The 25,814-nt window shown below is 35.9% G+C and overlaps 2 protein-coding genes across 2 annotated transcripts; one reads left to right on the top strand and one right to left on the bottom strand.

Annotated features, from left to right (window-relative positions):
* Positions 1 to 668: 668 nt before the first annotated feature.
* On the bottom strand, positions 669 to 17,407 carry LOC115929999 (heat shock 70 kDa protein 14-like). Its single transcript, XM_031000281.1, has 13 exons — positions 17,304 to 17,407; positions 14,095 to 14,175; positions 12,916 to 13,153; positions 12,396 to 12,486; positions 11,227 to 11,331; positions 10,561 to 10,722; positions 9,826 to 9,981; positions 9,064 to 9,166; positions 8,458 to 8,586; positions 7,384 to 7,473; positions 5,545 to 5,718; positions 4,234 to 4,304; positions 669 to 3,335 (listed from the first exon to the last, which is right to left on the bottom strand). Exons 1-13 carry the CDS (start codon positions 17,376 to 17,378, stop codon positions 3,227 to 3,229), a joined length of 1,584 nt encoding a protein of 527 aa, XP_030856141.1. The 5' UTR covers positions 17,379 to 17,407; the 3' UTR covers positions 669 to 3,226.
* A 63-nt stretch (positions 17,408 to 17,470) lies between these two features.
* On the top strand, positions 17,471 to 23,649 carry LOC115930000 (mesencephalic astrocyte-derived neurotrophic factor homolog). Its single transcript, XM_031000282.1, has 4 exons — positions 17,471 to 17,723; positions 18,512 to 18,636; positions 19,077 to 19,218; positions 21,083 to 23,649. Exons 1-4 carry the CDS (start codon positions 17,621 to 17,623, stop codon positions 21,259 to 21,261), a joined length of 549 nt encoding a protein of 182 aa, XP_030856142.1. The 5' UTR covers positions 17,471 to 17,620; the 3' UTR covers positions 21,262 to 23,649.
* Positions 23,650 to 25,814: the final 2,165 nt, after the last annotated feature.

The following is a 25,814-nucleotide window of genomic DNA, read 5'->3' as shown; positions in this document are numbered from 1 at the left end:
ACCCCTAGGCTTACAAGATTCAGGAGCATGTTAACCAATTCCTCTCTACTCCAGAGTCCAGTCTCTCAATCAATTAGTCTATCTTCTTCATACTGTGTCCAAGAAACCAGCGGAAACCCATTCTACAAGCTAGGTTTAGAGCTTGTAACATCTTATGTTTGTGCAATATGTGTTATCATCAATGCCATCTTGAGCGGCATTACATTTCAGCATTGGTGACATCAACAATATTATCATTATATGAATGAGTGTGCTCCTTATCTGTCTACCTCCTCAATCTCATCTTTATCAGTATTATGGATATCATGCTACTAAGCTCTTACAAAGTCAGCCATTCAAAATTTTTGTGAAAGTAACATTCACTAAAGTTATTATCCATGTGATCACATCATTACTATGATCATCATCATCATCACAATTCTCATTTTCGGTTTTCATCTTATGCATTCTTCAGTTCAAGAGGAACTAATTATTTGTCTGATTTTTCTAAAATAGTCACTAACTGTTTTTACAGTGTTAACTGTGTTTTCATTCTGGCAAACTTTCCATGAAGGTTGAATTCCCCTTTAAAAAGACCATTCTTTCACATCCTTCCATTATTTAGACTAAAACTACTTCCAGCACTAGCCCATCTTCACTCTTCAAAGAAATACAACAGTTAAAAGAAATTTATGTTTCTAAGCTCATTATGTTTTATTTCCTAATATAGCATACAAGTGATTGTTTTAAAGAAGAATGTATATAAAAACCTGAAGACAAGAGCTGAGACCCTTTCTTATTGTATTTTTGGTAGTCATTGATAGGAGGGCTTGCTCATTGTATTACTACTACCGGTTACATCTGTTGTGCCAGAATCTTTACAAAATGTGCTATGTCCTTGTTTATTCATTTCTTGGTTCATGCTTGAATTTTTTTTTTTCTTCACAATCAGAAGAAAAATTACCTGTTCCACTATTAGAGTAAGCTTTCGCTTGCCATGTTGTAGGCTTCTTCAATACAGTGACATAGCTGGTGCTGTTGCTGATGCTGTATGGTTGAATACAAGGAAGAATATTGGCCCAAGTCTGAACGAAATACATCCAAGAATAGAGATTTATGCTAATATACTCTTCCTTCAACGTAAAATCCTATTTTACCATATCATCATACAGCATCAGCAACAGCGAGCGAAAACTTACCCAAACTGATAACTTTTTGTGAAGAAAGAACTTATTTTCAGGTGACATCCCAAGTCAGATGAACCTCTTCAGTGATTTGGTTCCATGCTGTTCATATGAACTAAACCTGTCTCTCATTCTGTAGACGGCATACCGATTCAAGTAGCGTTTGTAGGTAGTCTTCATTTCTCATAAACGACCGGACATATTTGCTCTAGTTTAATCTCAAGAACAATCCTCTTCATAAAAAAGGCAACCAAAGATTTTCAAATACAGGTATGTAAAATTACATAAATTCTTTTACAATACTTATTCCTGTGATAGCAAACTTATAATCTAATTGAATTCTGATGTCTGGGTATGACAAATACAAAGTCTGAAAATAAAGACTCTGTATGTATTCCATCAACATTAAGTCCTCAAACAAATACCAGTGGTATGCCATTGCATCTGTGCATAATGCATATTGTATGAACAATCTAAACAGATAGAAAACAGTACTAACATTAGAAAATATTCTTGTAAATGAGAACGTATTATGTAAAGGAGCCATGAATCTTCTAAACATGTTTTTTTTTAACAAAAAACACTTCTTTTGTTACTATAATAACAGTGTAGCTTGGATGTCTCCTTTTCATTTTCATAATGTACAAACACAACAAATAATTTTGTAGGAGACTTGAGATTTATTTGGAGAACCAGGAAGAATCTAATCATTTTTCATTGAATATTAATCAGTGTAGTTGTGTCCCAGAATACACTTTTCAACTGGGCAGCCAAGCGTAAAAAGTCCTTACTTGCATGCACAGTGAAAATTGCTTGTTAGACAATAAGAGCACTTTTTATGGGTCAATGCTATTTTTCCTTAAAAATACATTCTCAAGGTTGAGAAAGAGAAACACAATGGAAATGATTTATAAATTGTATTATATGTTTGGTTTCCGTTCATCTATTTAATCTATTAAAAAAAATTAAGCTGTTTATGAACTCTTTTTTTTTTAAATAACTCGTACAGACTTACAAATCATTGGCTGCCCACAAGAAACCCATCACTGCCATTGAGATTTCATAACTCTTACGTCCTTCTTGTGGCCACCCAACAGATTATCAACACGATTTTTTAGTTTCAAATTATAATAAAAGCATAGTTGCATAGATTTAATTCAATACTTCTTCACCCACTACTCATATCAGGGATTTTTTTATCATATGGTGTTACTATTGGTGGAGGGCTTCAAGGGAGCGCTTCCACCCAGCATCTAGACCAAAAACTAGATAGTTTATTCCTCAGCACTATACATCCTGACTTATGGATCCTGCTGAGTATCGTCGTAGAAGTAGAAGTAGAAGTATTCTGAGAATAATTTACTCAAATGGTCATGACATCCATTTAGTGGAAAATACCTGTTAATGTGCCACTCTACAAGGGTAAATAAAAGCACCTTATTTAAGCATACCCACAGTCATCTCTAGGATATTGGCAATCCTTGCATGGGAACCATGGCAGAACTTCTGACAGACCCTCATGTTCACAGGATCACAGAACCTATGGTCATGACTCCCTTTGGGGATTGCTGGGGTGGCATTCTAGATGGGACATCATAAACACATATCACCATATATAATGAAATATTCTTCCAAGAAAGAAGCATAAATCAGCTCAAGAACGTTAGCACCTACCCACCCATACAGGGTGACTAGAGCAGAACTCCTGGAAGACACATATGTTTACAGGATCATAAAGCTCTCAACTCATGGTGAACCCTTTGCAGGCACCAATCTTCATACATTCTCAAAGCTATGACCAATGTTAAACCCCTGTAAGACTCTACTGTTCACAAGATCTTGAAACTCTCACCCATGCTGAACCCTTTGCAGAAGTCTGTGCTCACACAATCTTAAAGCTGTGACCAATGTGGAACTTCTGGCACACGAAATGTTCATAGGTGTTCATGGATCTTCAGGCGTTTCAACTGGAACTTCAAAGGGCAACAATCCGTGCGCAGTACTCTCCATATCAAATTTCTAATACAACTTGAACAAATCATCATAGTGTAGTCCATCACAGTCTATTCCTTGGTTGTTTTGTCTTCTGAGTTCTTGGCAGAAGGTGATATGACAAGGCTATCCATACTCCCTGATACACTCTCACTACATGTGATCTCTACAGTCCCATCCCTGTCATAATATGAAAACAAAAATGATAAATACTACTAATGATATTTACCCAGAGAAGCCTCATTAACATCAATACTCTTCTTCCTGAGGACCCTGCAATTATTTGTACCCCAGGAGCCCATTTACACCCGGGTGGAGAGTGGACTGGACGATTGTGCCAGTCTGCGATTTACACCCTCAACCCTTGGATTGTAAGTCAAGTATATGAACCACTGTATGTGATTTCTAAAAAGAGAATATTGGCTGCTTTAGGAGATATTTAATTTTTCCAGAGATACTTTCATTTGAAACAGTTTGATCGTTTTGAGAGTTCAAATAATAACACTTCTAAAGAAATTGCTATCAATTTCAAGATACTATTTGGGCTTTAAAACAAAAACAAGAGAGAAAATATGCTGAATTTTCATTGTCACAATCGTCATCATAGAGATATAAATATTTTAGTTTTAATTCCTTGGTCCATAATTCTGTATCAAAAGTATTCCATAGCTTCATGTACATGTTGAAGTTTCAAAAAATGCCACAGGAAAGACGTTCCAATAACATTTATGTTATTAGGATTTCCTGCTTGTTGCACAGGAAGGATTAAGATCATTATATCTTGGGCTCAGAAATTTGACACCAATAGTGTAGGCACTCAATAACAGATGTTACATACGTCATCATCAATTCTTAACCAAAACCAAATTGATCTCTGGTAGGCCATACTCAAAGCAATTCTGAATGCTATGATGTTAAACCTGTTTTCGCTTCCTTTAAGATTTGTATATGCACTAACTGGTAATTCCAAAAGTCCAATTTGAGTTACATGTGACAAACTGCACCTTAAAAACACCTGAAGTTTTTCTTTTTAAACTAAATATAAAATACAGTCTAATCAAGATAAAAGTTAACTCACCTTTTTAAATGAACATCTAGAGTGACCTTGCCTTCTTGTGGTTCTTCAGACGCAAGATCTCTGAGGATTATCTGAAGAGAAGAAAGAAAAGAAGCTCTTACACATACTCTTTTCAGACAAATAACCAAATGGTACAAGTTTGGAGAGGGGACCCATCTGCATTTTCACTTTTTAAGAAACCCCCAAGGTGAACACTAGCTGTAAAATCTTACACAAAGTAAATCCAGGCTACCACTTTAATAACAAAGACTATACCCAGGGATTACACCAGTGCAACACACCCTTGGTGCTATCACAAAGCATGGCAAACTTCAGGAAAAAAATATGTCAAGGGTAAATACATGTACTCCTTTTTGACAAGGGTGCAAGCATAGGAAATAATATATTGCTTGTACAGATGTCAATGATACTTTCAACCATATATTCAAGATTGTTTGGGTTTACCCAAACCAACTCCATGGGATGCCACAAGGTCAGTTTACTTATTGGGGAAAAAATTTGAACCTGGAAATTGCTTTGGCCCTCTCAAATCACCCCCTGGGATGCTGCAATACCGTATTTGCCAGCGTAAAGGCCGCAGTATTTTTGGAAGGGAAAATATCAAAAAGTCGGGGTGCAGCCTTTACGACGAAAGAGTAAAAAAAAAAAAACTTAAGTCAAAGCCAGCACGAATTTGCACGTATTGGACTAGAAACAGTAAAATAACAATACCACTATGGTACAGGACATTTCCAAACATCTTACCGACAATTTTATCTTGCATTGTTGACATGAAGACGAAAATAAACGTCCTAACACAACATTTGCCGATAGATCTTGATCTAAGTTCGTGCCAATGCATTGCAAAAGTAAAGGAAGGGACCGTCTAACGGAGCTGCCGCGAAGCATCCATCCGAAGTCGCCATTTTGTTTTTCCATTTCATGCAGTTTCACATTACACCGTACATTGTGGTAGGGGTATATCGGACACCAAATCTGCCTGCGATCACTTTTTTAGCTAAACTTCCGGTAAATTATAAGAATATGGATGAATTTGGTATCAGTTTATAAAAATAGTGTTTTCGAGAAAATTATGATTATTTTGTTTTGTCCGTTTTTTTGTTTGTTTTGTTTTTTTTTTTTTTTTTTTCCTTTTTTTTTTGTTTTTTCCTCTTTGAAATGTCAAAGTTGGGGTGCGGCCTATGTGGCGGTGCGGCCTTATCGCCGGCAAATCAAGTAGTATTTTATTCTTTTTAATTTAGACCAAAGATAAACCATTTTATGCTAAGAGGCTTGGCTAGGCTAGGCCTACAGTATAACTGTAAGACTCACTTTGCCTAATTTGGTTGTCTCATCTGGCGAGCTGGCAGGCTCTCCTTCAACAAGCTGGAGAGACAAGGAGTCTTGGTCCTTGGGAACTGTGAAATAATGCTGCTGTCTGAGAGGGATGTAGCTATGCTTCGGTACGATGGGATGAAGAAGTGATGTGCCGTCCTCGTTCACAACCTAACAAGGATCAATAAAAAGTGCATATGATAATTGTTGATTAATTTTAGAATATTTTATAGTGGGCTAAGGAGTCAAATGACCTGGGCTCATACTCATAAATCATACTTAGTTTCACAACAAATTATTATTCACTCAGAGATTTGTTGTTGTTGGTGTATCCTAGTGAGTAGATACTAGATAGTAGGCAAATGATATGAAAGTTTTATAAATATGAGCTCTGATCTCTTCTCCACTCAATACCACATTAAAACAAGCTAGGAAAAGCATGCCTAACCCAACAGTACATGTTATCTATAAAACTAGATGGAAATGATGCCTCCGCCATAGAGCAATTTTACAAACCGAAACGGAAACAACTTTGAAAATTCAAGTTTGATTGTAATCCATCTGTCGTCTTTAATAATGAATTCACAAGCTATTTATAGGCATCCTTAGTGAGCCCCATGACCTTAGACCTGATGACCCTAAAATCTAATCAGTTCATTGGCTCTGCAAGATACATATACATGTCTTGAGTTTGATAGTAATATGTCTTTTGGTTCTCATGATAATGTGATCACAAGCTATTTGTGCATACATGAGCCCAGTGACCTTTGACCTTGTGACCCCAAAATCTAATCACTTCATTAGCTCTGCAAGATACATGCATGATTCAAGTTTTGCGGTAATCCATCAATCGGTTCTAGAGATAACGCGATCACGAGCTATTTTGCATACATAATGAGCCCTGTGACCTTTGAATTTTGACCTTGTGACCCCAAAATCTAATCAGTTCATTAGCTCTGCAAGATACATGCATGATTCAAGTTTGGCAGGAATCCATGAATCAGTTCTAGAGATAGCGCGATCACAAGCTATTTTGCATACATAATGAGCCCTGTGACCTTTGAATTTTGACCTTGTGACCCCAAAATCTAATCAGTTCATTAGCTCTGCAAGATACATGCATGATTCAAGTTTGGCAGGAATCCATGAATCAGTTCTAGAGATAGCGCGATCACAAGCTATTTTGCATACATAATGAGCCCTGTGACCTTTGAACTTTGACCTCGTGACCCCAAACTCTAATCAGCTCATTAGTTCTGCAAGATACATGCATGATTTAAGTTTGGCAGGAATCCATCCATCGGTTCTAGAGATAACACGATAACAAGCTATTTTGCATACATAATGAGCCCTTTGACCTTTGACCTCGTGACCCCCAATCTAATCAGTTCATTGGCTCTGCAAGATACATGCATGATTCAAGTTTGGCGGTAATCCATCAATCGGTTCTTGAGATAACACGATCACGAGAACGGGACGTACGGACGTACGAATGTACGTACATACGTATGGACGGACGGACGGACAACCAGAAAACATAATGCCTCCGGCTACTTTGTAGCGGAGGCATAATAAAATATATACTGGTATACAAAAAAGCCACCCCCCCCCATGACACTCAAATATAATACAAAAATAATCATAATTAAGTATTTAGATGGTCCACAGGAAATATGAGGATGAATAACTTTATACCAACTTTACAATTACTTCTGTTATTTAGTATTAATGACTACAGAATCTTAAATTTTCACACAATCGGAAAAGAAGCTGTATTGTAGTTTGATATCTGATGAAAAGAAAGTTGTATTTGTCCAGTACACTTGTGGTACCTACCTTAATGAATATGGACTTTGCCGTGCAGGGTGTCTGCAAATCAGATGGACTACAAGCTATATTGTCCTCTCTAGATGATAGCAAAGCAGCCTGAACAAAGGAAAATAAAACATGTGGATCAGAATGCAGTAAAGCCACATTATCAATTTAAATTGATAAGATGTTGTACATTAAGCAATGGCAAACAATTCCTTAGTTGGACTATTCAGGCATCAAATTTGTAAATTGGAAACAATGCACATAGAGATGAAATATACAGATCTATCCTCAATCTAGCCTTATCATTGAATAGGTTTATACAACACACTAGATATTAAAAAGCATTGTAGCAGACATTTTCTTTAAAGGTAAAGACCAGTATTGGAAACGCCCCAATTTCAAAAAAAGAAATGGAAGCTCTCATTACCAATCATGTGAAAGAATATGTTTTGACTAATACATGATGATAAAGAATTTGCCGGGAAACCGCCTACTAATTCATATATTTGGTAAATTTGTTTCTCTCATGGTCTGTGAGAGATATAGGGTAGTCCCATACACATCTTTCTGTGTATAGTGCTTGTAACTTTACGAAGAATGGGCCAAATTTCTTATCATTTTGATGATTCCAGAACCTTGCAGATGCTAGATGCTAGATGATCAACCTTTTCTGATCGATTCCACAACGTTTCTTTCACAATGCAATCGCATGACCATAACTGGTCTTTACCTTTAACTTTTAAGGCGTCAAATGTGTAAACAATTAGTATACACAAATAAGTCATAAGCATCTAATAAATAAATCTAAAGATGACAACTCTGTTTCCATACAACTGCATTGTCATAATGTTATACCTTGTAAGAATTACAAAATTACACCAAATATTCTTTTTCTCACATGTTTCTGAAGATACACACCAATTGTTTTATAACAAGGAACACGCAATAATGTAAATCGACTTTGGGCACCGGCAAAATGTACCCGTCTTGTTGTGAGAATTTTTTTTTTAATTGAGACTTTCTACATTAAATCATTAAGAAAGAAATCATGAAGAAAGTAAAAATGCTCAATGCTTTGTGTGCCATTTTCCATACCTGCACTGCAGCACCAATGGCTACCACCTCATCTGGTGAGATGGAGGAGAGAAGCTCTGATTCTGGGAATCTTCCCTTCAAAACATTCTGAAGCTTTGGAATGCGAGTTGATCCTCCTATAACTATCACCTGAAATTTTAGAAAACGTTGGTTATATTAGTCATAATCTAATTCATTACTTATTTTGAGTAATATATTCAATTCAATAAATTTCATATTATTTAATTTAATTCATTAAATTTAGTCTTGTCTAATGTTTAAAATAATGTCTAAAATATTCATAATTCAGGCTAAATATATAAGTTAAAGTTAAGTTAGATACTTCGGTGGTAAGCGCTTTATAGGTAACGTTTTTATCATTATTATTATTAAGTTTGGGTCTGGACATTAATCCATTGGATACTTAGATTATCAAACTGTTACTACTTTTGTGCATACTTCCTGGTACAAGGTTTCTATTTACAGCCTCAAAAGCTTATCACAGTTTGTCCAACCTACGAACAACAGAGGTACAAAAAGCGTTGCTAATAAAAATACACATTGAATTTCAAAATATTCCCCATAATTGATATATTAAGATCATTATTTATGTAAATGAGTAAGTACCTTTTGTATATCAGCTGCAGTCATACCATTCTCTTCGAGTGTTGTTCCTATCACCTGCAAACACCTTTGAAGTGGTGTATTTATGACAGATTCAAACTTGGCCCTTGAAAGAGGAGGGATACATGAAAACAACTGTTATTCAAAGATTTTTTTTTATCAGAAAGATATTAAACAGACTATATAACTAATGTACTAAAATTTATAGACGTATCTAAATTATCTTCCTAGAAACCCTAGTGATAAATTGATTTCATTTAGTATGAATGATGTCATCTCTTGAGTCTACTGAAAAATAAACTCCATCTAGCATATGCAACTTCTGTTTCCTAAGAATTATGCTGCTTGAATCTGAAAAAAAGAGTAACGTGGTCTATGTCCGAACTAAGGAGCTCTACTGCTTACTCAGCATAGCACCAGATAATTTTTCATTTCATTTCATTTATTTATTTAAACACGGAGGCCTACCTCAGCCCGCGGACTGTTCTTCCGTAGGGCCGTGCATATACATTAAAACATACTGCTTGCCATGTAGATTCCATCCATAGACAAAGTACATGTCATGTCAATTACATATTTCATTACTAGAAGTTCTGGGAGAAACATCCATAAATTTGATTCATACATTACTAAACTGGTTTTGTATCAGTAGTTGATCAAATGATATATTAAATCAACTACACAACAAACCTCAAAAATTGATGCAAGTCTACTTCTAAACATGACTAAATTTTCCATTAATCTATGAGCAAGAAAGGTTCTCACCTGGTTACATTACTATGGAAGTCCATTCCTTCATAGAGTGAATCTACCGATATAGTTGCAGAATTGATGGTGGAGAGTACATGTTTACCGCTCTCACAGGCATTGTAGAGTTTACCCTTTGCCCTCTTGTTATCAGTCATGTCCATGCGCGATTGTCTATATAAAAGAAGGACAGGCAAATATTAGCGATTACAAACAAGCTTTATTCTAACCCAAATCAAATGGAAATATTCCATAGATTACTGTAATACCAGAACTTTTGGGAGTCACAAAAAAATCGAGACACAATTGATACAATGATAAATTTTTGCAATTCTTGAAAGTTTTTTGCCACAAAGTTTCTGGTGCCATCCAAGGTCTGGGTTTGGAGGCTATATGCACATCCATTGTCTTCCATCATGGGAGTTTGCTCTCACCTTTTCATAAAAACTCTAGTCCACTGCTTCATGTTGTCAAACCAAGTGATTCTGATTTTACAAAACATGAATGGCTGGGTGATAGAACAAGGGGGTGAACATTTATGTGAAAAACAGGAAATTTTGACATATTCATGGCAAGCATATCCAAGGTCATAAATAGTAATACTTAATACAATAGAGACCACCTCATTTTTATTCTATGTGCATAAATTTCTTTAAAAAAATTAAGCACAGGCACTAAACAAAGAAAGAAAGGGTAGTAATTATCGGTCTTTACAGATTCAAGGTCATTTTCAAATATACAAAACCACAATACCTTTTGAATTCAATAGCACAGGAGTCAGCTAAAGCCTTTGTGAAGTCATCACCGGCACATTCTCTACTTGTCTTAGAAGCTATGATCCTCTGCAGCCCATTTGTGACGTTGATCACTGACACACTGACTGATGACCCACCTAACCTGTATACTAATACATTGCTGCAAAGGAAAAGGATTGACTGGTGGTAATCATTTACTCATTTAAAAGAGAAGCACAAAAGGTTTGCTTTTTTAAAACCCTTCAAGCACTAAACCTATTCTTATTTTCATACTTATGGTAATGTGAATGTCTTATAGGACTGAGAGGAAGGGGAATGACTTAAACAGTATAAATGTATTCTTTGTTCATATGTTATTCGTCCCTTTTAATACATTTGAAATATAATAGTAGAGACTTTCATATAGTAACCTTTGACCCAGTCTCTGTGTTTAAAACTAGCACCGCAGCTCTGGCTGAGCAATTCATTTATTGTTAGTACCCCAATCACATTTACAATGCTGATACCACATCGAGAACAAACCATCAACAAAAAAATCCAATGTCCTATTATGGTCCATGATTTTGCCAATCGTTGGTCAATTTTGCTGTGTGGCTGGGATATTAGCATTTAACGTAATATAAACATCAACAAACAGGAGGAAAAAATGTATCTGTGCTCTCACCATGGATCATGTGGTTTTGTCACTCCAATTTCATAAGCTAATACAGCTGCTGATGGATCGCTGATGAGGCGGAGTATTTTGAAACCTGCAGCTTCAGCTGCTTTCCTGTAATCAATGAAAGAAATGTAATACAAACAAGATGAGCACTTTAGGTATCTAAAGCAACTCCACTGAAACACCTTGGCCTTCTTACCTTCTGCTACAATTCAAACCTAATAATAGCTTTCATTTTAGTGCAAGAAGGGTAAACTCAAAACTGGAAAGAAAGAATATTCTTTTCTTATTAGTATGTAACAAAACCTAGTAGCACAAAAGTTCATGTACAGACATGCAATTAATTGCCGGTATGAATTAGTGTGCATTTAATTTGTAATCCAACATATCTAGTGGTAATGTCTCACCAAAATGTGGCAGTACGGTGACTACCTGCTCCAGATCGTACTATAATATGACTCTGTCACAATGTACTGAAATTATATATTTTCAATAACTATGCCCTATGCACTTTGGATGTAGCTCTTCATGCAACTGGGGTTTCGCTCATTAGCGATCTACAGGTACAAGACTTGGACCAAGCTAAAAACCAGCATTTGGGATCAACTTGAGACATAAATGTCCTTAGAGATTCAACTCCAAATTCCTTGCTGCCTTCTTGGGTACAGAGTGAAATATGTATATGTACATCAGTGCTGTGATGAAAGATGAACCTCTATCTCTTGGACTTTGCTCAACCCACAAGTATTTTCAGAATATTAAAGATAAACTCCAGTTCTGGTAATGCGATTGCATTGTGAAAGAAAAGGTGTGGAATGGATCAGAAACAGTTGATCATGTAGCATGTAAGTATTGGTGTGCACTGCAAGGTTCTGGAGTCATCAAAATCATAATAAATTTGGCCGAGTCTTGGTAAAGTAACAAGCACTGTACACAGAAAACTATATATGGGACAACACACATGGTGTCGGGGCTAGTACTACCTTGATGTCCTTGTCTTTCTCTTTCTATGCTCATTACTCAGCCAGTATACATTTTCTTCCAAAAATTTTCGGCACATGTCATTTATTTGTAATCTTGAACATTCAGTGTAAGTTTCGTTTGATTCTGTGAGAATTAATTTTCTTTTTTTTTTACCAGAACTGGAGTTTATTTTTAAACAAGAAGCACTTTACCTGACTGCTGCCCTCTGGCCATCAGAGAAGTCAACAGGACACGTCAGTACTGTGTTCTTCATGTCTTTTCCACCCTGGTGCTCTGCAATTTCTGTCAAATAAGAAAACAAAAACAAGAGAAAAATCAACACTCCTCCACAGTCCACACACTCACTTGCAAATCTAATCTGTGATACTTCATATGCATTGTCAAGTATATGTACAATGCAGTGAGTGCAACTTACTACAGTTCTTTGACATGTGAATTATAATGTGCTGAATACGAATGCTCTACATTCAGAATCACTGCATTTTAATAATTTGCAACAAAACAGGAACTAAGCTTTATTATCAACTTCACCACAGAAATCAAGTTTGAAAATGTAGTCACATGAAAATGTTAATTACACAATCATCTCTGTTGTTCATTGTAAATGGGTTTTTTAAAGAATGCATGTAGCAATTCCTCAGAAATGATTTACTATCTATTCCTGCCTTTAAAGAACTTGATAGAGAACACAGAAGAAAGAGAGCTTCAAACCTTTTAGCTTCCTGAAGACGAGCCCAGCCACTTCCAAGGAAGACACAATGTTCTTCTTATTGTTGGCTTCAATTTCAAATCCAGCTAGTCCCTTGCTCTCTACAACCTTGAAGGGAGACTGTCTCTTCAAGTCCTGAATAACCTGATCTTCAAACTTCCTGCCGACGATATGCTTGACTTGCATGACTGTGTTGACTGGGTTGCGCATTCTCCCTTGCTTGGCAGACAAGCCAACAATCTGACAAAGACAAATAAAAACATATCACATCAAAAATTCCATGACACATAAATCTGACAATTGCTCCACAGTTAATTTCTTATACTAACCAAGTTCAGATCTTCAAACTTGGACTACACCCAAAACCTAACCTTATATTTTTGACATACCGAAGGTATTACAAATCTGGACCGAATGTCACCAAAGCTAATATAGGGTCGCAAATATTGAAATGTGAGTTTAAAAAAGGGTCACAATACAATGGTCATTCCACAAACTGCAGCATAGTTTCATTTCTATACTAAAGAAAAAGTATGATATCGTCCAAATTAGTAGTTGGTTTATCCTTAAAGAATATTTTACTGACTGCATGGAACAAAGCCCTGATAATGATCATGATAAAATTTTAAACAGTTGCTTAAAGCTAAAGACCAGTTATGGTCATGCAATTGCATAGTGAAAGAAACGTTGTGAAATCGATCAGAAAAGGTTGATCATCTAGCATAGATGTACTGCAAGGTTCTGGAATCATCGAAATTATAAGAAATTTGGCCAAGTCTTCATAAAGTTAGAAGCACTGTACAAAGAAAGATGTATATGGGACTACACATACATGCGCGACACACGCATTTGTATCTCTCAACAGGCAAGAGATATACTAATTTACCAAATATATCAATTAGTAGGCAGTTTCCCGTCAAAATTGTTATCGTCATGTAATATTCAAAACATATTCTTTCACATGATTGGTAATAAGAGCTTCCATTTCATTTTTTGAAATTGGGGCGTTTCCAATACTGGTCTTTACCTTTAACCCTTACATTGTTTGACTTTTATTCAAAATTTGAATTAGAAAGTGTAAATAACACACTTTTTGCATAGCTTGGTCCAATAGATTGATTCCACTTAAGAAAAATTACACTTGTGCAGCTTCTGGTAGTGCAAAGTCAACTGTAATTTACCTTTTCATTATCGGTAAATGCAACAGCAGTAGGTGTTGTTCTGTCTCCAGCATCATTGGCAACTACTTCTGTCTTTCCATCCTGCAAACCAAACAAACAAATCATAATTATAGATTTAACTTTACATTGAATTTATACTAATACTATAAGTTGATTTGTATGAAAGCAGAAAAATAACAGAAGCAGAATGGCATAAGTTTGAAATGAATTGGACCAATCGTAAGGAAGTAAGTTGAGAATGTTTAAAATATGAGATCACAAATCTCAAATTAGTAGTTGGGTCAGAGGATTGTGACGTAGGATGTGGATATAACTCTCCCATTTTCTGTGTACTGGTACAAGAATATCTTTTATTTCTGTTTTTCTTGTAAGTTCCTTCTTACTTGGGGCACTACTCAAAATATATTATAGATAGCAAATTATTAATATATTATAGGTCCTCTAAAAAGAATGGACCCTCCTGAGCAATGAAATGTTATATGTTGGAACAGATGAGAAAGTAGTCTGGCACTACATCACATTGACATTACTGCTTCAGCCAATTTGAAGTGCCCATACATACAGTATAATGATTACAACTTTAAAAAATTCATAACTTTCTTATATTTAGTCAGATTTAATTGAAACTTTCATCAGTTTGCTTTCCTAATTTTTCTGCTTTCTTTTAGAGTAGTTGTCTATTTGGGTTGGATTTCCCTATTAAGCACCAAGGTTGTGATAATAAAAAACTTTGGTGTTTCTATTCTGATTGTTTTAAAACCTTTTGGTTTTAACAGAAACATGCTGAAAATCTGGGTTGGCAGTGAGAGTAAAAACAAAAAAATGTTTTAGAAAGCGAGGTGCCCAGCGCTAGCACACGAGGCCTTCAAGCAAGTCATGAAAATACGGCACCTCACCCCCTTGAAGTAAAACGATTAAAATAAAATATATTTTTGGCATTATTAACCCTACAAAATGATATTTATATCATTTCTCACCCATTTTACTTTTTAGTGATTTAACCTATATAAAAATTTGGCCTGGGAGTAGGACTCTATGGGTAGGGTGTCTGATCGCGCACTTGATTTTGTGTACTAAAATCCTTCCCATAGAGATTACACGCATCCCTATGCAGTCTACGTGCATTGCGGGATCATGCAAAATTGGTCAATGTTTCAGAATTATCTCACTGAAAAGTCAAGAACACTGACGATGTTCTTGATTGTAGTTACTTTCATTTTGCCAGCCGTCAATCTAGCGTCGTTTTGGCAAAAAGCTAGCCCGTTACCTTCCCCTGTGGACCTTTTGAGTCCCTGTAAATAGTATGCTTCGAATCTCTGAATGACCTGTTGTCTCGTCAACACCCTCAGCCCACTAGCTTCCCACCACGGACCATTCGTGGTATTCGAGAACGCACGGAACGCAACCGTGCACATCATTTTCAGCTGTCGAATGTCTAAGGACATTTTTACATTTACGATTTTTAGGACAGATACTTGGTCAGTTTTTTTCTTATATCTTTGGTTTACAACAATTAAAAATATAATTTCTTCAAATTTGCTCCTGACTCGGTTCAGACTAATTGCCTGATGTGTTTTCAAGTCAATTGAATTTTTTGCATGAATTTGCCTAGAGTAAAGGAGGGGGTAAACGACCAGCTCCAGTTTTTGGCCGATCCGTTGGATGCATGGTAAAATCCCTTTAAAATACATCGCATAATAGCATATCACATATCCCACACATACCATACCATGCCAGAGTCACTGAAGAACCACATTTGCAATGGAAAATATATCCTAAAATATCACATTTTAGCGATGTAATCGGCAGTCCCGCTACCCAAATCTGAAAAATTGAGTTTCTTACGCGTGTATGTTAGAAATATGGGTACCATAAAATGAGCTTTATTTCAAGTATTTTTCAGATTTGGAGCCCGATTTTGTGTTAGTTGCAAACTCAAAAGTATCTCATCGCATGTATTAAATCAATGCAGCCGGACTCCACAACGCACACACAATATGTCTGTCTAATCAGATTCCAACTTCCGATCACTGCAGTGCTAGTCTTCGACCAGGCGAGCACCCGGGAGCTCCGGCGTGGGATACCTGCTCCGCCCGCTTGTGCTATAGATCAGCGCGGAAATGTACGGCGCGCACGCTTCCTATTGAATTTGTACATGCAGTCGTAAACTGAATCGCTAGGTCGATAACTGGCTCCAAAACAGTGAAAATTGAAATGAATATTGTCATGGCAATTCGTGATTTTTTTCTGGGATTCTTTTTTTGTTTAAATAATAATAATATTTGCTTCTTGATTTGAACAAGAATGATAATAAATAGGAAGTAAAGAGTCCGAAAAATAGGATTTTGTCTTAAGTGGCCGAAAACCCCCTCCTTTCAGGAAGCGCGCACGCGCGCGCCATGCGTTTCCGCGCTGATCTATAGTACTAGCGGGCGGAGCAGGTATCCCACTAGTACTGCAGTGATCGGACATTGGAATCTGAATTAGACAGAGATATTGTGTGTGAGTTGCGGTGTCCGGCTGCATTGATTTAATACATGCGGTGAGATACTTTAGAGCTTGCGACCAGCTCGAAATCGGGCTCTTAATCTGAAAAATACTTGGAATAAAGCTCATATTTCTTACAGACACGGGTAAGATACTCGCTTTTTCAGATTCGGGTAGCGGTATATAATTTCCATTGCAAATGTGGTTCTTCAGTGACTCTGGCATGGTATGGTATGTGTGGGATATGTGATATGCTATTAGTCTATGTAATGTATTTTAAAGGGATTTTACCATGCATCCAATCAATCGGCCAAAAACTGAAGCTGGTCGATTACCCCCTCCTTTAGGCCTACTCGTCTCTAGTTAATATGATGGGTCAAATTTTAGATAGACTTCTAAACTAGCGCCGAGTTTTGTACAGTAGTGTTTGTAATGATGAGAATCAATAGCACAGCTTTTTATACACAGCCAGGATAGTAATGCAGCTTGAGTCTATGTGTGATCTACATGTAGATGGCTAGTACAATAGATCTAGATCTAGGCCTACACAGTTTTAGACGTACGGGACTGAGATATAGATCTACACACGTGCATCTAGACAAACTGAACCGACTACCTTTTCTAAATCATCACTACAACAGTATCACATCGAATAGCCAATACTTCCATGCAAATACTCGATTTCGATTGATCCAAATAAGTCATTTTATTAAAAGTCATACCTTGTGAATGGCGACACAAGAAGTCGTTCCGCCAAAGTAAATTCCTATGGAGGCTGCCATTTTGTTGAGCGACATAAATGACCTATATATTACGTCAGAGCTGTTCACCAATCAAGGATCGCCAAATGTACGAGAAATGTACACGTGTAAACAGTCGTCAGCTGCTCACCGGTACGTCTTCACCGTATTCTGACAATCAGAAAACCCCGAGCTCACCGGGCTAGAAGTGACCAGAAGCCGTTCAAGAAATTGAAGTAAACCGTGAGCTTGACATAATCGCATTATTTTAGTGCCAGTGGAACAAGTATCCCGAAATCATGAAGTGCTCTCCACAGGCAATGTGCTCAGCACTTGTCTTTCTATCAGTTATACTGATGAATTTTCTTGCAGAAGCCAAAATAAAGAAAGGAGAATGTGATGGTGAGTATAGGGTGTAGATCTAGATCTAGATCTATTTCTAACTGCTATTCCAAGTAGGAATAGGGGTCTAGATCCTAGTCAAGAAAAGTATTGTAATTTGTTGACTACTTTTTTAACTGGTGTCTATGACTTTATAATAGCTAATGTCTATCATGACCATGCTCCCTGTGCTCTAAAAGTAATAGATCTAGGCTAGTCTACTAATGGACTCGAGGACAAAATAAAAAATAAAAGATGACCTGCCATTGAATGTCTACTATTCGCTGTTGTTTTGCTATTGAGATATGTAACAAAGAGGGAATTGGTAGGGTATCATCATCATCATCATCATCATCATCGATATAAGGGAGTGAGGTAGTCCTGTAGGGGATGTTGATTACAGATCGATGAGTGTCTTTTTACCTTGCCTGATATTTCGAAATTTCATACTTATTTTCCGTACATTATACTTGATTGAAATCTTTAATTTTTTAATTTGCTTGTGTGAAATCTATTCTTATACGCATGTATAAACAAAAATTAAACTGTTTTTTTTATGTAAAATGTGGAATAAATAAACTTCAAACTTCAAACCTCCAGTTAAAACTCAGACAAGTATTTTGGAAGACCAACCAACCAAGTACCAAGACTGTGTATGCTTGTACTAGTTGTAGGTAATGCAGAGGACAGACTGTTTAAATCAGGTAATAGGTCTAGACCTAATGCACTGTAGTAATAATTATGAGAGGAAACTAAATCTAAAAATGCTCAACATTTCACATTTGTCTTATGTTTCTTTTCATACGCAGTGTGTATTTCTGTTGTCAAACACCTTGAAAGCCTGATGACAAATGAAGACAGAAAAAGTGAAGACAAGATAGAGAAGAAGATTCGAAAGTACTGCAAGGATGCCAAAGGAAAAGAAAACCGATTTGTAAGTACTTGAAAAAGATATCTTATGTATGTACTCTACCGGTATCTGAAAGCATTTGCTCAGATGCATCAGATTTGTAGCTCTATTCATGCCTGTCTCTGCCTCCCCCCCCCCCCTTCTCCCTTTCTTTAATCTCTTCCTTTGTCTCTTTTGAGCTGTGTAACCCAGTTCGCTTTTGTCTCAGCCAATGTTATATGTTACGAATCTGAGATATAGGCCTTTTAATAATTTTCTTTGAATAAAAAGTAATATTAGGCTACTTTCATTTAATAATTTTTCCAGTTTTTTTCATACTTCTTGTTTATATATATTTGTTAACTTACCAGAGCTGAATCTGCTTCTTCCAGTTTATATTTTCCTGCTGGATAATCTTTAGTGCATCATGACAATTGCAAGAAAATTTGTGAATGTTAATTTAAATCTTTTTTCTTTCCTGCCAGTGTTACTACATGGGAGGAACTGAAGATGCTGCAACAGGCATGTTAAATGACCTTGTCAAGCCACTATCAGTACCTCTACCACCAGAGAGAATATGTGATAAACTCAACAAGAAAGATAGTCAGATCTGTGAGCTGAAGTATGGTGAGTTTGGGCTTTTAATAAATAAAAACTCATTATAAAGTCTGGATCATAAGAAATGGAGTCGCCTACCCCACCCAATATTCTCTCCCACCTTAGATGATATGTGATGAACTAAACAAGACAGTTAGATGTGTGGGCTGAAGTATGGCGAGTTTCGGCTTTTTTATAAATGAATAAGATGACCAAAAGCCAATTATAAAATCTTAATCACAAGATAGGGGGTCTCTACCTACCCCCACCACCCCATGCTCTTCCACCATAGAACTTATATGTGATAAACTCAACAAGAAAAACAGCTACATGTGAGCTGAAGTGTGATCATTCAGTAAATGTGAAATCTTGATCTTTTATGATATTGCTGTGTGATGTTACCATTGTTTTTTAATATATTGCTTTTGTATTTTTGATGATGGTATTATTATATTGTAAATCTCTTAATACTGTGTACAAAATACACTATCAGCCTTGAACTGCATGTCTTGTTGTGTTTTAAAAAAAAAACACAATTCAATACCTTGCCATCTCTATCTAAGAGAGCCAGCACCCCCCCCCCCCCCCTCCCTTCCTTTGCTTTCACCTCCATTCTCATCTGTGAATAGTGTAATTGTACATGTACTATATTATAGATGTCAAGTGTTTCTTACCATTGTAGTACAAAGAGAGTGTGAGAACGGAGGTTACAATGTAGTTCAAAACTCTGCCCAATTTTGTCCCTTTAGAGGAGAACATTTATCTCACACTATGAATGGTTCAGCTTACCGGGTAAAATAAATGATCAATTTGATATTGGTTTGGTTAGAACATGAAAGGGATGGATAAGAATAAAATTCTAAACACACACAAGCAAATCACTATTGTCTGATTAGTTTTGATTATGCTTACAACATGTATACCATAATTAACCAGTTTGTAATTTGGGGTTAAGAAGGATATTGAACACTAAATGTTTTACATGTATTTATTGCTTATTTCTATCATAGTTGTTTTTTCTACTTTTTTTGTATGAGGAAGTACTGTATCATATGTCAGTTTCCTGATCGCCGCAAAGATGTTGCAAAGAACAAATCAGATTCACATTAATATCCAATATTCTGACAAACATGAGTTGTGCTTGTTTCTTAGATCGTTATCAAGTTTATTTCCTGATAGATAGCGTCCCCCCTCCCCAAAAAATTCTTCCCTAAAAATCATGGCTCTTCAAATGCCTTCATATTATGTTACCAGCAGCGGATCCAGGGGGCATGGGCCCCCACCCCTGGCTAAAAAATAAGAAATAAACTATTGCTCATAACCCCTGCTTATTTACCAGCTGATTCACTGCAAAGTATTTTCTCACGAATTGGCCTGCATGTAACAGCTTAAAAATGTTGGCCTCATTTTTATGCCACATGTTTGTGTAGTCCCGTTTACATCTTTCTGTGTACAGTGCTTGTTTCTTTTACCAAGACTGAGCCAAATTTCTTGTCATTTTGATGATTCCAGAACCTTGCAGTTCACACCAATACTTATATGCTACATGATCAACTTTTTCTGATCAATTCCACACCGTTTCTTTCACAATGCAATCGCATGACCAGAACTCAAATTTATCTTTAAGCCTAGAGTAGTCTAGCTCTGTCAGTCCCTTGCTGTGACAAATAGAGTACAGAGCCCATGCAGAGTCTCTTATTGCAGACATTGTTATGTACAACGTCTGACAAGGAATTAAGCCTGCAAACTAGGAGAATGTGTCATACACCCCCCCCCCCCCCCCCCCCCCCCGATCCTTCCTTTTCCATAATTGAGGGTCTATTTTAAGCATAGTAAATCATGTTTGCTGGAAGTAATAACCCATATTTTATTCTTTTTCATTTCACTTTTTCAGAGAAACAAATTGACTTGGATGCTGTCGATCTGAAGAAACTCAAAGTGAAGGATCTGAAGAAGGTTCTGAATGATTGGGGAGAAGACTGCAAATCGTGCATAGAAAAGAATGACTTTGTAAAGCGTATCGAGGAACTCAAACCTAAGTATGCGAAAAAGCAACCAAAGGAAGATTTATAACTTAGGCTGTAAATGGGTTTAGGTTATTTATTTGAAAAATTTGTATTGTGTATTTGTTATACATTAATTATTCATTCCTGTTGAGTACCATACAGATGTTGAGTAACTGTTTGTATTATATTCAAGATGGATATTGGTATTTCTTCACACGCACATTCAAGATTTACTCTTTTAGTGACTCTTTTTGAGAGGAACTATAACTGATGTTCCATTCATCTCACAACTGTAAATGTGAGTCGTTGTTGTAAAATCAAGCACCAAAAAATACATACGAATCTGTTTTAATTTACAACATGAAAATAAATTCTTATCTCTAAATGTACATGCATCTCTCTTATCTGCAGGAGGATCAATGTAATCTTATTTTTGTGTGTGAAAATCACATGAAGGGTAAATCTTGAATGTGTTTTTTTTTTTTAATACAGATGTGAAGTTTTGGATTCAAACTTATTCATTAGGCCAGGCTCTACACTAACATTTTTCTGGGGGAAGGGGGGTTAAGATTGAAGTTTTTATAATCTGTATGGATATGCCTCCTAACGACAACTTTTTGTTTCCAAAAAAAAAAAAGCTTTGGGACCCAGAGGATTTTTTTTTTGGTGGGGGCCTGGGGGGCATACGTGCATGCATTAGAACCCTGTTAGTGTAGAGCCCTGCATGAGAAACCTGTAATGAGCTGTGATGGAATATGATTTCTTATCGTAATTTATTGGCTACGAGTACTTCTTTTATGATACATATTTGAAGGTTTTGATTATCTTCCAAAATCTTGTTCAGAATAAAAGGAGACATAATCAAAGAGTGAGTGTATCATTATTTATGCTTTCAACGGAATGACCTTACTTTTGTGAGCATTTGTTGGGTAAGAGTTTATGTTGTTACTTGAAAGATAAGGGTTTGGTTTATTTTGGTACATGTACTGTGTAATAATTCTTTTATTTGAGCCCAAACTTCTGAGACTTTTGTCTCTAAATTTTACTCATGGAATTGAGAGCTGGTTTTTGACATGTTTTTCAAGATAACTGCAAGCAAGTTGCATGTCAGACAAGCTTGATGTAAAAAGATATTGTATTAGATTTTGTCTTTCTTTTTTAGAATTATTTATACATGCATTTTCAACTTTGATTCCCAAGATTTTTGACATACCTTTCAATTTAAGTACACTTTTCACTGTATTCTTACTTTTATTCATACATGTAAGGTTCACTTTGTCTGTTCTGATGGACAAATACGTTCAGAATTATCTAACAACACAACTCCTACAAGACTTCAGCCTTTTGTGGTATTACCACTGATCTTTACAATTATCAAGTGAAGAAAAACAAGAAGATAGATTAATAGATTATATAGGAATGGGAATTAATGGCATAAAGCTATAAAAATGTGAATTTTACTTGTTTAACCACTTTTTTATATTTCAATTGCACAAACGGATGATGATGTAAATAAATGTAATTACCGGTATGTATGGTACATGTACTTCATGTTGCATTATGTTATGGATACATTTGAATTTTGTTTCCTAAAATACATGTAATCTATAGAGCTTTATTCTTAAATGTAGCTCAGGGCATCCATCTTGTTGGGTTTGTATGTTTTACATGTATTGCATTTAAATGTTATTTTATTTAAATGTGGGGTTTCTGCTTTCTTTATTCCGGAGCATTTAATTTGGTTCAAGAGAAGACTGTTTACAAAGGAAATAATAATGTTTAAGCATTGAAGTGCAAGTTTTAAGACTATACAGTATACACATACAATAAATTAAATTGTTAAATTTAACATCGGATAACAGAAATCAAAACTTTAATGTACACAATTTGTAGATACCAGAGGGAATTTAACCAGACTAGCTCATATTTGAATTACATATTTGTGGAGGTGAAAGAGAAAAGTTTTTATTCAGAAAATTTTCTTTTTCAACACAATCGTATAATAATAATTTCTCTCACCGATTGTGTAAAATGAATGTTTCGAAGCCAAGTAACACGGTTCCTAGTTTTTGTCATTTCCAAGACATAAAATTGCTTTGGAACTACATGTACATTACTTGTACATGTAGTTGTATCACTATATTTTATTGACTGTTACACTTTAATTTCTATTTTTTCAAACCCCAAAATGAGAAATAAATCAAAGGAGGAAGGCAGAACGAAGGAAATGGAAAGAGATAAAAAACTAGGAATCATTTATACTTGGCCTTAATCTTTTCAATAAGTTTAATCTTTTTAGTGATAAGAGAAATTATTGTCTTGTACATTACTACATGGTATTTAATGTGTAATATTTAAAAAGTGTCCTTGTACTTTTCCTGAGCTAAGAATGAAAATTAATGTGTTATCGGAACTTGCATTTTGCAACTGACAATTAAACTACAAAAAAAAACTACTTACATGTATTTGTATTTGAGTTCATTGTAAAATATTTATATTGAATACATGGAAAACACATCAAAAGAACAATTCTGCATATATGTGTACAACTGTACTTGTACAATTTTAGATATTAACCCCCCCCCCCTAAAAAAATAAAATAAAAATAAATTCATTCAATAACACAAATGATGACAATACATGAAACATTCATACCATATTTTCTACAATCAACAAATCATAGGCTGGAAATGAGATAATGTTTTTATTTTTCCTCATCACTTCTACAATTACAAATCAGTCTGAAAAGAAAATGGTGGTGGAAGATCAAAGTGATTGACAAAACTATCGTAGAGAATAAGAGGTAATTGCTTCCTGCAATAGCTTCATAGATGACAACTGCATGATATTTGACTACCTACACTATGTATTCATATTTTCTCAAATGTTAGTGATGGCTTTAAAGGCCCACTGCACTACTTGTAGCTACTTGCGCCCTCTATATAACAAACAATGTCTAATCAGTGACCATTGGTCCCCCATGATCCTCTTTTTCTTATGTTAACTGAGAGCTGAGTTGATGAGATAACCACCTGTCCAGTGACCATGCTGGGCGCTCTAATCCCTCCTGTAAACTATGGCAGATAAGCTTTAACAAACCATTATTTGTTTTACCAACTCCACAACTTTGACATTGGTATAAATTATATACCGGTACATGTAATTGAAAGATTCATAGGCCATTTCAATTAAACCTGTACTAAGTAAAGTCAGTAATCAGTCTACAAGTGGCCTACTGAACTTACAATGAACAAATTATTTGATTGATTCAATATATGTTATTCTCGAAATATGACCACACTTTTGCTCTCAAAACGTGTCATTCACAATGCAACTGCTGGTAAAGTTACTGTGGAACATTCAAAAGAAACAGAAGTGAAGTATTCACACAGACCTACGACATGATAAATATAATCTTTCCATTCTGAAATAAGCTTGCTTGCATTGTCCAGTAAGCTGCTGGGAATACTGAAAGAGTAAATAACATGATTGCCGTTTTCAAAAATGGTACAAGATGTGCCAACATTCACAGAATCGGATGTATACGGTTTTACCACACAGTCACATTTACATTTGAACACATGGAGAGGAGTGTGAGCTAGGCAGTTGTCCTGAATATCAACTTGATACCAGTACAATACTGGATATCCAAGGAGAAGGCCAAAAATTGTAGAGACATTCCAATCGTCTTCAAGTTGAAGCGTCAATATTAGATCTCCAGAGCTATGCCTAGGGTCAGCAAATCCAGCTTCAACTTGTCTTAAAATGTCCTTAGATATTATCATCATCTCCTCAGTAATCTTTCTGTCTGCCAAGGTCGGATTTGGTAGTTTCCCACTAACATCTATGAAGGTACAAACTCGTTCACTTAGGTTATTTTGTTCTGACCTTGCATATTCATCAGTCAGTTTTGAAACAAACTGCACAAGTTTCCTTTTTATAATTTGCTTGTTGATGACAAATATGTCGTCCTTAACATTCAATACACCAGTTGTTCTAATCCCCGAATTTACCGTACTATCCTGTTTATCAACACGACCATTATCAATTTCAACTGATGTGGAATGCTCGACTTTCTTTGGTTGGCACTTCGAGTTGCACATGGATTCCAGTTCAGCAGCAAGTTTGTCCAGTGATTTTGAATCGCATGTTGAATAATCATACAGAAAACATGGTTTTATCCCTCCAATTACCGCGATGATATCACTTATTATATCCTTCCATCGTCTACCAGCTGTTTTCCCCAAGTAGAATGAAACCTGCTTCCGAAAATCCATTCTAAAACATGGAAATATGTTTTTGTAAATGTAAGTTAGTGGGACCACACTGTATGATAGGGTAACCAAAGTACGTGCGTTGATCCTGGCCGGAATCACGTAGATTATTGGTATCCGAAAAAGGCCAATTTAACGGTGCCAACTTAATGATGACTTTATGAAACTAGCGATTCATTATAGTGTAAAAGGCATGGAGATTGTCGCCGAATGCGAATCCCACTGGTGCGAAAGAGCATTATTCTAAAAACGTATCCGAAGTATATTCATTTTTTTTACAGGACAAGTTACGTAGTCTCTCATCCAGGGTCATTATTATATTTTTGTTTCTAAATTTTTCCTTTCT

The sequence above is a fragment of the Strongylocentrotus purpuratus genome, unplaced genomic scaffold, assembly GCF_000002235.5.
Source record: "Strongylocentrotus purpuratus isolate Spur 01 unplaced genomic scaffold, Spur_5.0 spur5_scaffold_6, whole genome shotgun sequence".
Lineage (NCBI taxonomy): Eukaryota > Metazoa > Echinodermata > Echinoidea > Camarodonta > Strongylocentrotidae > Strongylocentrotus > Strongylocentrotus purpuratus.
The sequence above is the reverse complement of the archived record's forward strand: the minus strand, read 5'-3'. Positions and strand labels throughout refer to the sequence as shown.